Source organism: Ahaetulla prasina, chromosome 5 (assembly GCF_028640845.1).
Source record: "Ahaetulla prasina isolate Xishuangbanna chromosome 5, ASM2864084v1, whole genome shotgun sequence".
In the NCBI taxonomy this organism is placed as follows: Eukaryota; Metazoa; Chordata; class Lepidosauria; order Squamata; family Colubridae; genus Ahaetulla; species Ahaetulla prasina.
This window is the reverse complement of record NC_080543.1, coordinates 61,607,425-61,619,487: the sequence shown is the minus strand read 5'-3', so window position 1 is coordinate 61,619,487 and position 12,063 is coordinate 61,607,425. Positions and strand designations below refer to the sequence as shown.

At 36.0% G+C, this 12,063-nt stretch overlaps 1 protein-coding gene across 4 annotated transcripts in view; it reads left to right on the top strand.

Moving 5' to 3' along the window:
• Positions 1–12,063, top strand: part of HSF2BP (heat shock transcription factor 2 binding protein) — a 75,085-nt gene that overhangs the window by 4,311 nt on the left and 58,711 nt on the right. For all 4 annotated transcript variants that reach the window (XM_058186090.1, XM_058186091.1, XM_058186093.1 and 1 more), the window contains exons 4-6: positions 1,819–1,968; positions 4,236–4,374; positions 7,929–8,046. In XM_058186090.1, coding sequence (XP_058042073.1) covers positions 1,819–1,968; positions 4,236–4,374; positions 7,929–8,046 — 407 coding nt within the window. The remainder of the gene's footprint in view (positions 1–1,818; positions 1,969–4,235; positions 4,375–7,928; positions 8,047–12,063) is intronic.

The following is a 12,063-nucleotide window of genomic DNA, read 5'->3' as shown; positions in this document are numbered from 1 at the left end:
TTTAATAAGGTGAAATATGCTTATTGTCAGAATATCATGACAATCAAATAACCAAAGACTTTTTGTATGTGGGGACACTAGTATACTAAAGTAACCGTACTGAATAAGTTCTTGAACTAGATATTTTTTCTAGCGTGATTATTCTATTTTCTCATAGACAGTTTGTAGATTTAAGATGCAAAGCCTATGTATATGTGTATGTATATCTAGATATGTCCAGCTGGACTCAAAGAGATGACATCTTCAGAATTTCACAGTTATGTTATTTCCATTTTCCATAAGATATTGTTTCCTATAGTTAAAACAGTTTTCACCAGTCTAATGTCTTTGCACATGCTGGTATACAACTTTCCTTATTTCCAAGTTGCATGGCCAATAAGAAAACTGTTTAAAATGTCAGATGTTGTCAGATGTTCTTGCATACTTACCCTTTGCATGCGAATCAAATAGAAAGTTTTTAACAATTCTATAATGAATCAGACAAAAATTCATTGTGATATCAGATAAAAGACTGCCCATTTCTCTAGAAAGGTGTGCACTGATGAGCAGAAAACATTTCTTTGGTTTAAGTCACTTATAGAAGACAGCAGAAACTTGTTCCTTTTTCTGTTAATTCTTTGAAGTAATGATGTATAAAGCTGTGGGAAAAAATTGCTGATGAACATATTGAAGTCTTCTCCATAAGTTAAGCAACATCAGACACAGTATAGGTATATACATTTGAAGTAATCACAAACAATATAATGAATTTCAGGTTTACATTGCCTTTCTTTAAAGATCATACAAGATCTAAATTATAAGTCTTATTTTAGTCTATTGCCTTTGTTTTATTATTTTGTATCCAAACTGATATGATGGTTGATTTAGCCAAATGCCTCCTTTGTTTATATACGGAGGTGGGAATCTATTTTTATTATTTAAAAGTACAGGTAATCCTCAATTTACAACATTCATTTTACAACTGTTCAAAGTTATGACAGTACTATAAAAAGTTAGTTACAACTGGCCCTCACATGTACAACTATCACAGCCCCCCTGGAGTCACATGATCAAAATCTGAATGCTTGGCAACCAGCATGTATTTATAACAAATGCAATGTCCTTGGGTCATGTGATTGCCATTTGTGACCTTCTCAGGAGGCTTCCAACAAGCAGAGTCAATGGGGGAGTGGGGCTTGATTTGCGTTGTAAAATCGGGCACAATTCACTTAATGACCATATCATTCAGGGATGGATGTTGTGGTCCTTATTGTGGTCATAAGTTGAGGACTATCTGTTCTTACAGTTGAAGAGAAGTAAACTGTTTCCTGTCTTTTGTCACCCAAGATTTTTGTTTCCTTGCCTAACTTCCTTTTTAGAGAGACTTAGATTGGATAAATTAGGACTTCTAGATTTGGGCTGCAAAAGTCTAGATGACTATGAGATAGTAGTGAAGATAACACTTTGCTGCCGTTTAGTAGGTGTCTGAAATTTTACAATCCAGATCTGATAATTTGAAGCAAACAAAATGTTGGGCAACACAAAAAAGTAGAAAAGAGCATTTAGTTCCTTCACCCATGCCTCCTTTTTAGTTGAGAAAATTTTATTTTCTGTTTTACATATAATAAACTTGTTTACTATGGTCAGGTCTAATCTGCTTCTTATACGCTCTTTCTAACATGGAGTATGGAAGCATTTAAGTTTTCAGCAGCCATGCTTAAATAATTATTATTTAAAATTTGCTAAGAGGCTTTTTGCAATTTCTTTAGAAACATTAGAATTATCTGAATACTATAATTTGTACTACTGATCAACTCTTCATATTTTGATTATTTTTAGGAAAAATTAAATATTCGTCAGCAGCTGACCGATGCAAAGCAACAATTATTACAACAAGCTGAATATTGTACAGAAATGGGTGCTGCAGTATGCACATTACTATGGAGTGTTTCTAATAATGAAGAAGCAGTTAAAAATATTCTAGGAAGTGTAAGTTTAGCCACTTTGGGGGTATTAAATCATTTAGTCACTTTTCTGAAGATTACACTATTATCAGCCTTGTTAAAATCCTTTTTAAAAGAGCTTACTCTTTTTCTCAATCTAGTTGGAATTAACACATTAAAGTCAAACATGACATATTTTCTAAAGACTTTCTAGAGCCTACATTATGGTAAATTTATTCAATTTGGTCTAAACTAAGACAACAGGATTGATAGAATTTAAGTGTCCCTTAATAATGTTAAAGTAAATGGAGAAATTTAGAAGACATCTTTAGTAATTAAATTTGTATTTTAGTATATATAAGTTATCAGCTGATACTCAGATGCAAAAGAAATCAATAGAAATTGGATATGTTGTTAAGCAGATACAGATGGAACCATATTAAATAATAAATAACTAATAATACTAACGTTAACTACTACTAAATGATATCTAGAAAAAGTCTGTCTACCATCTTCAGGAATGCTTTTTTGAATGGGGCATATTAACTTCTAAGGGAAGGCTATTCCATAAGCTTGGTGCCATAACAAAAATCTGACCTGAAACTGTCAGTCTCTTATTTTCATCAAAAACAATGGAGAGAAACAATAAACTTCTAAGACAGATCAATTCTGTTTGGAGAAGATGATCATGCAGGTAGCTAATTTCCAAACTATATAAGGCTTTATAAGTAAAACAGAATTTTGAACTGCACCCAGAAAATCATGGATAACCAGCGCAAGACCTACAGCATAGGTGTAATGTCTTCCCGGTAACATCTAGTTGGTAGACTATCATAATTAATTTGTATCAGTTGCAGTTTCTGAGTAGTTCTCAAAAAGAGCTCTATGTAGAGTTCATTATAGTCCAGACATTTGGTGAGATTATGAGTTACTGTTGCAAAATCCTCTAATTTCTGTTGAGCAGATGTACCAAGACTGGATAAAGATCCTATCAGTGATGGGGCCACTTTGGCCTTTACAGTCCATATCTTCTCTTGTTTCTCCTTTAGACCCTGGTATTTCTCCAACTTCTCATACTCCTTCCTGATGTTGCTACTGCTTAGCAGCGCTACATCTATCACCACTTCTGTTGTCTGGTACTTGTCTGCTATCATACTGTTTAATTTGCCTGTTTTGAGAAGTCCCACAGGATCTTAGCTCTATTATTCTCCATGACCTTCTGTAGAATCTCCTATCTGGACTTGGGAGGGTCTATCCCATACACTGTGCAGATGTTCCTGTACAGAATGCCAGCTACTCGGTTGTGCAATTCAGTGTATACTCCTGCTTGCATCTTATTGCCTGCCACTATGTATTGGACTATTTCTGAGATCCGCGCTTTGGGTCCTGTCTAGTGTGGTAGACTCTGCTTCTATGGATCTGGTGCTTAGGGCCTGTACTTGTGCAGCTGTGCTCAGGGCTTTGATGACTCTTCCGGACCTGTCTTATCCTTATTGGTACATGAATTTTGTCTTCTTTGTGTAGTCATTGTTCTCTCTCCTTCTCTCCTTGATTAATTTCCATCCATTGTTTCTTGTCTTGCTTTCTGCTGCTTTGGGAAATAAGTTGACCCTCTCCTCTTTGTGGCAGCTTCTCAAATATTGGAATACTGCTATCGTGTTCCCTCTAATCCTTTTCTCTAGACTAGCCAAACCCAAATCCTGTGACTGTTCTTCATATGATTCAGTCTGAAAACTGTTCTTCATATGTTTTAGTCTTCTCCAGATTTATTAAAATATAGCTGCTGTTATCCCTAACAAACATGGTGAATGATTGTTTTAACATTGTTTTAAAATCTTGAGATTGGACTGTTTTAAAGATTAATAATTTATCATAATGCAAAGTAATTTGTACTGTAGTAACTTAGATTGCTTATTGCAAGATTTGTTTTCCTAGCAACAAACTGTTACTTCTTTAAAATTTCTTACTCATTACATAAATTATCAAATCTCAAAATGTGTCAATAAAGCTATCTGTAGTGCACACCGAAGTTTGTGTTGAATATAAATTATTTATGATATATGGCTGAAAAATTATGTTGGCTAATGCTCTAGACTTGGTTATTTAAAAATATTTATAAACACCAATTGTCTAGTTATGGAAAAATTCTTTATCCTACTAGATTTGCTATGTTATATGTCCTAGGGTAGGAAGTACCTTATAAAACAGATAATATGTAACTATATGTTTCCTTTTACATTTCATTATTTGAAATGCTAAGTTTTATAAACTTGTTGGCATATTAAATAGTTATTTTACCCTGTGAAATTTCAGGCTCAAGCTGTAAAGTTTTTTAATATTGCTGGACAAACAATGGAGAGTTTTGTCCACTCGTTAAATGAAGATAGCAAACATCAGGATATGGATTCTGATGAAAGTCAGTTTGTGTTAGGTTTGGCTGGAATTGTTACAAGTAAGTAACTTCTAATACTTTATAGAATAATAAGAAATCAGTTAAATTGATTTACAACTTCAAATTTGGTTTTTAATTTAGCTTATTTTAGTATAACCATGTTATTGTTATTATTTTTTTTTGAATTTATATCCCACCCTTCTCCGAAGACTCAGGGCGGCTTACAATGTGTTATGCAATAGTCTTCATCCATTTGTATATTATATACAAAGTCAACTTAATTGCCCCCAACAATCTGGGTCCTCATTTTACCTACCTTATAAAGGATGGAAGGCTGAGTCAACCTTGGGCCTGGTGGGACTTGAACTTTCAGTAATTGCAAGCAGCTGTGTTAATAACAGACAGACTTAGTCCGTTGAGCCACCAGAGGCCCTTTATGAAAACTGATCATATCATATTAATGTTTTTCTCCTTGAGAATATATTTAGTACTAACGCATCTTTATCGGGTGAAATGTTACCAGTTTGGACCGGTTCTCCCAAACCAGTAGTAAAAAAGGCTATAGGTTCGGGCAAACCAGTATTTCTGACAATCAGCTGGGCGACAATCAGCTATGACGCATGATTTATATTAGCTAGAATTGTTGGATTTCCTGCTTTCTAACTAATCTAAATCATGTGGCACACCGGATTCCCCCCCCCCCCCGTTCTACTTACCTTTGCTGACTTGGAAGGCTTCAAAATGTTCCTTTTTTAGCGCTGCACGAGTGCGCCTCAGATGTGCCTGCGTGTGCAAAGCGCACACTTTGTTAGCAGACTCACAGAACCAGTGAAATCAGAGGATTTCACCGCTGATCTTTACTTACTTTGACCAGAACCATATTCGGCAAATAAAATATTTCTTTTTTCCCCTCTGGTAGAAAAGTTATAGGGCTGTGATGGCGAACTGATGGCATGCGTGCCACAGGTGGCACACATAGCCCTATCAGTGGGCACGCCAGTTCAGCTCTGGCGGGCATGTGCATGCCAGCCAGCTGATTTTCTGGCCTTCTGGGCTCACCAGAAGTAGGGAAAGAGATTGTTTCCTGCCTCCGGAGGGCCTGGGGTGGTGGTGAAGGCCCGTTTTTCTTTCTCACCTGGGTCCAGATCCTCTCTATGCATCTAGGTAGGGCAAAAACAGCCTTCCCCAGGCCCTCTGGAGGCCTAAAATGGCCAATTTCCCAACTTCCGGTTGGACAGGAAGTGACCTTTTTTGCTGTCCCTAGCCTCCAGAGACTCCTAGAGAGGCTCTGGAGGCTGAGCACAGCAAAAAACGTCACTTCCTGTCCACCTGGAAGTTGGGAAACAGGCCGTTTCGGGCCTCTGACGGAGTGGGAAAGGCTATTTTCGCCCTCCCCAGATGCATAGAGAGGATCTGGAGCCAGGTGAGAAAGAAAAATGGGCCTACTGGGCCATCACGTGGCAGGAGCGGGGCGGGGGGGTTGCACGTGCATGCACGGGGCAGGGTGCATACAATTATGGGTGTGGGCACACATGCACGTGAACCTTCCCCCTCCCATCCTGGCACATGACGGCAAAAAGGTTAGCCATCACTGCTATAGGTATCTGCCTCAGATTATGCTATGCTGTATCTTCAAAATTTCTGACATTTTAAAGTTTTCTCTTTGAAATAAGGAAACAACTTGTTCATAGGTTGAACAAAATATAGTTTAACATTTCTCTGAAATTTTATTTCAGTGATTAATGTAGTATAAATAATATGTCAAAGAAATAATGACAGATGCCACATCCCAAATATTCTAGGGAGTTACATGTACTATAAGTGAAATCAATATTTTTTTCTTGTACACTTTTAGAATTCTCCCCAGAGTTACTTGTGCTTATTTCTATAGCAGTGTTAATTTTAAAACTTGTAGTGATACATACATAGGGAGACAAAGACCATTTTGTTTCTGTGTCCTAACCAGGATTTCCATCTAGAAAACAACAGGGAATTTAGCAACTGCTTAGAACAGATCCAGTTAAGATTAATTCTTAACAAAGTCACTGGACCACAGCCAGCATTAGATCCATGGCGGCGAGCACATGAGGGCTGGCATCCTGGGTGAAAGGGAAATGCTCAGAATGCAGCCCCCGGGACACCAGGCCCCACTCGCTTGCTGGCTCCTGTGCGCACACCCAAGGGACAGGGCCGAGGCGGTGCCACAGATCTAAGGCTGGCTGTGATCTGGCCCGGATGGCTGCCACCAGTTTGCAGATCAGTGCCCGGTTGGCCTGCAGGCTAGTCGTTCACTGTTTCTCAGGCAACCCCTCAGGCCAGATCTAACCACCTTGCCTGCCGGATTTGGATCATGGGCCTTGAGTTTGACACCTTTTACCTAGCTGTTTGAAGGACTGCCTGTCTCCCATAGTGTCTGCCTGTCTGCTCGTCCTGTGTGCTCCAACATTGTCAGCTTGCTTTAGGTCCCATTGACTAAGCAGTGTCCTTCAATAGGACCCAGAAGCCAAGCCTTCTCTTTTGCCTTTGGAGCAGCTTCCCTCCATGGTGTGGATGTCTTGCTTGCTGTCAAGCAACCTTTTGAAACCTTCCCTCTGTCCCCTTTTTCTATCCCCACCCAGACTTGGATTAAAGTCTTGGTTTGTTATTGCCTCAGATAGCTGTTGCTCATATATAGATTTATCTTTATGCATCATTTATTTTAATCTTATGAAGCTACCCAGAATCATTTCAGAATTAGGCAGACAATATTCTTACCTAGACAATAAACTTACCAAACACAGCAAATATTGTGCTTAATGGCTAGCTTTTTTTTTTTCCGTTGTGGAAAAGTTGCTATCAGACTTCTCCCCTCTTTGGGCTAGTCTATATCTATCAACTCAACCTATGCCACAGAATTTTGTGGGAATAAAGTAAAAGGCAATCTCTGTCAGTTACATTGAGCTCTCAGACAAAGGGCATGATATAAATTTAACAAATAAAACCATAATCTGGATTAATTGTCTCTGAGTCCAAGCTACCTAACTGCACAAGGACTTTGTGTGGGAAAATTATAGGGGATGCAGCAGTGTCCACAGCATTAAACTACACAGTTTAATGTGTAGTTTAAACTGTGGAAGGTACAACATCTTTGATGTTGCTTGACACATATAGAAAGAGGTGGAGCTTGTGCTGTGAGACTACTTTTATCAGTCTGATCCCTTTCCCTTCCATGTAGATATTAGTAAGAAAGTTGCTTTATGGATAAGATGAGCGGCATATACATTTAATTAATTATTTAATAATTATCTACTGGAGGAAAGGTAGAATATAAATCTTAAGTAAATCTAAGTAATAATAATAATAATACCCTGTTTTCCCCAAAATAAGACATCCTCTGTTAATAAGCCCAATTTGGCTTTTGACCGCATGGCAATAAGGCCAAGCACTTATTTCAGGGTTCAAAAAAATATAAGACAGGGTCTTATTTTCGGGTAAACACGGTATTATAAATGAATGATTTGTGTGTGTGTGTTCAACAATTAATTAGCAGCCTTTCTGAAAGTTACTTTTTCAATAGTGCTCTTAAATAACACAATTTATTTAAAGTTTTTATGTTTCATTTTCTTTTTTCTTAGATATTGCTGCTTTAGCAATTGGTCGTGAATTCCTTGTTGGTTCAAATCAGGTACTGCTGGATACAATGATTCAACTGCTGAGAGATATGAAGCCAGGATGTTGCACCAAACTTAAAGTGTATGATAATTGGTTATTTTTGAATTAAAATGTTATATTCAATATCTTATATTAATATTACATTAAATAACAATATTAATCTTATATTAAACAAATTTATCTTATATATATATATATATTTACTAAATCTGCACTACTATTTATCTTCTCATCGTTCCCATCACCCATCTCCTTCCAATTATGACTGTATGGCTGTAACTTTGTTGCTGTTAATCCTTATGATTTATATTGATATTGATTGTTTCCTGATATATTTAAGTGTTGTATCATTAAGTGTTAAATTTGTACCATATGACTATCATTAAGTGTTGTAAATGTTGAACCTTGATGAAGGTATCTTTTCTTTTATGTACACTGAGAGCATATGCACCAAGACAAATTCCTTGTGTGTCCAATCACACTTGGCCAATAAAAAATTCTATTCTATATGCCACTGCTAAAGTGTTCTAGAAGAGCAGTTAAAAATGCATGCTGTAAATAGCAAATTTTCTCCAAATAAAAGAAAGTACCAGTCAATCCAAAACCCTCAATCTAATCAACCCGATTAGGATAGCAATTTTTTTTTTTATCAAGCTGGGTAGAATTGCAGGAATAAAAATAAAAACTAAACCTATCCACACATACATTGGGACTTCTACATTGTTTCTTTTTGAAAATACAGCTCTGTGCAAACTTGTAAGCTATCTTCAAAACTCTAGGAAGTTCCAGAAATATTGTTCTTAATGTAAAGATAATCAGATATAAGGAGTAGATTGATAAAGCAACAAGTTCCAGCTCATGAATACTGTTACTTACACATATATTAACAAAAGGTTTCTACAATAAATTATTTAACATAATTTAGCCTGGAAAAAAATCCTTAGTTTTTAATTACAAGTAATTTATTTAATTTTCATTTGCTAGTTAACAAAATTACACTATGCAGATTTTAGTGTTTTATATGTTATTCTAAAGGATGGACAGCAGAGGGTGTTATAGGCTTAATTCTAAATTAAGATTTTCAGAGATTGTGGATCATAGAACTATATTTTTGTGGCTAAGAGACTATATATAAAAAGTGATATCTAATGAAAATGCTTAAGCATAACTTTGTGATGTAAACGTTGCTAGAGTAGCGATAATAGGAGGACGTTCTAAAGAATTAAGCATTTCCTAGGCTAATATTCTAAATCAGGGGTGTTAAACTCAAGGCCTGTGGGCTGGATCCAATGTGGTTGGATCCAGCCCATGGGGCTGTCCTGGTCTACCCAGTGCAAAGAGGACAGATCAAGCCAGTGTAGCTTTGGCCCAGTCTATCCAATGCGAAGAGGAAAGATCAGGCCAACATAGCTTCAGCCCGGTCTACCCAGTGCAAAGATAAAAGATCAGTGCAGGTTTTGGTATGTTCGGGTCTTTTCCTGTATAAGATCTTACATGGAAAAAGACCTGAACATACCAAAACCTGCATACATATACCCGTGAAAACCTACAAAAACATATGTGTGTGTGTGTGTGTGTGTGTATAAAATAATCTCTTTAACTTTTGTATTTTAACATTTCCTCATTGCCCAGCTTTCTCAATTGCCTAGAAAAATAACAACTGAAAAACACAAGCACAGACATGCTTTTCTATAACTTTTTAATCTGGTTTGCTGCGTCTGCTGATAAACAGATGGTAAAAATGTATTTCAAAGTGTTAATCCTTTCTGTTATATGTAATTTAATATGATTTTTCTTTTCATTAGATTTAATAGAGCAGCTGTTCATATTTTCTCTGGGGAAGCAAGAAGATCTTTGAATTAGTATATGGCCTTCTCTGGAAGTTGATAAATAGGAACAAACTGGAACATTTTTCTTATTGTTCCCCTCATTCCTGTTCTTCATTGGAGAAAATATTTATTGTTTTCTATATTTTTCTCCAAGCGGTTTTAGAATGTGTTCTATCCTTGATAGCCATGGATAAGAGTTTATTTGACCTTACCCTCAAGAAGGAAGAAGGGCATCTTCTGATCACATCTGAGCCTGCTATCTTGGCAAAATATACCAGAAACATATATATGTTCAAATACTGTTCTATCAAATACTGAAAGACTATCAAGAAGGGGAATGAGATGGCTGTCACATCAACGTTTTAGGAGATTTTACTTGAAGTTCAACCTCCTAATTATACCAAGATTGCTCTCAATTTAAAAACTGAATTACAAGTATGATTTAGGGTTGAGGAGAGTATGAAGGGTGAAACAAAGTAACAGATACTGGAGGATAGGGAAGGCTTTTTGTCCCCAATGTTGCTATGTGTGATCTTCAGCAGACAGACAGGCTTGGCTTCTCTTTTCAATAAGAACTCTAGCCATAATTATTGTAGCTTTTTCATAATAATTATTGTCATAATTATTGTAGCTTTTCCCCCCCAAGAAGTTTCTGTAAATCAAGCTCTTAATTTTCTGCTTTATTTTGATAAGATATTGGAAAAAATGGTTGCAGGTACAATGCAGTTGTAATTTCAAATGTGTTTCTTATTCAAAGTGGTCTAACATTTTTACTCCCTCATAAAACTCTATAATCTATTTGATGGCTGACATTCATAGGACAATAATTTTTCAAATTAGATATTTCAAATGGACTAGCTTACAGAATGTGTTCAAAATTCAGAATCCATGATTCCAGTAGAATTGAAATTTGGCAAATTTTATAAAACATTTTGTGATATAATACAAAATGTCATTAAACATTTTCTATGGTCTACTCCAGATATTTAACTGTATACAGTTCAACTGCATATTTTCAAGGCAGCTACATCTCTGAATATCTCCCTGAATTTTTAAGAACTCTACAAGCATATTAGAAGTTCTGCCATTGTTGAAGGCATTGAGAAATCTGCTAAGGAAATATCTGAAGTAATGACCCAAGGACTCATGGGTTGTCTAGTTTGATGGAAATTCTTCTGAGTTCAGGATCTCTCACATTTAAAAAAAAATTCTTAAAAAGATTGAGATGTAAGAGAAAATATAAAGCAAATTAAGACCCATAAGTGGTATATTATTAAGTAAAAAGAAATTATTACAATCTTTATGTTGGCATTCAATCTATATTTTCCTAGGAAAAAATATTGCAGTAGAAATAACTTTCAATTGATCAAATAGAAATTTAAAAATATATTTGAGGTTTAGTAAGTTTACAAGTTTGTGTAAGAATTCATTGTGAAATAGACTTCTGTTAGGCTTTTGAAATTTGCTGAATTCAGAACATTATTTACACACTATATATTTTGAGAGTGCTGTGTAAACAAGTGGTTTGACGAGTTATGTCACTGCAAAGGTAATGGCAGATTACTTCTTGTAATTTATGGTAAATAAACAAAAAAATAAAAAACTTTACTCCCTGAAAAGTAATAATAAAAGATGTAATGCACAGTCATATATTATAGATCTGTTTGCTGCTAACGTACATTTTTTCATTGTATTTATGAAAAATCAAGTGTGTTAATAAAACACAACCATAAATTTTCCAGTCTATGTGCAAAGTTATATTATAATTGGAAGAATAGTCACCAAGATCTGGAAAAAGACTTTTGCAGTTGACTTTGCTGAGATAGGGAACTAGATGTCTCTGTGGACTTCCATTTTGCAGCCATCAAAGTATAGACACCTATACTTTCTTAAACCCACACGGAAGCAAATTCAGATAAATCTTGCAGCTTGGAGTGGTATCTTTCTAACTTCATATCAGGGAATTCAGGTGATAGATAATTATGGTAAGAAAACAGCATATAAGGGAGCTTTTTGCACAATGTTATTCCACAAGGTGACTTTATGAGCACTTCTATATGTAGAAATTACAGAGGCATATTACTTGGGGATTCAAAATGAAATCTAGCCTGGAGGCATGGAGCAGAGCCTCCAGGCAGTGTGGTATTTGTTCCTTCTTCATGAAGGAAGAAGGAACAAAACACTTAGAACCATTACTATCTCCTTTCTGCCGTGAGGAGAAGAAGGCATGAGAATTACAAAGCTCTCAAAAGAACCCATTCCTTCTTTT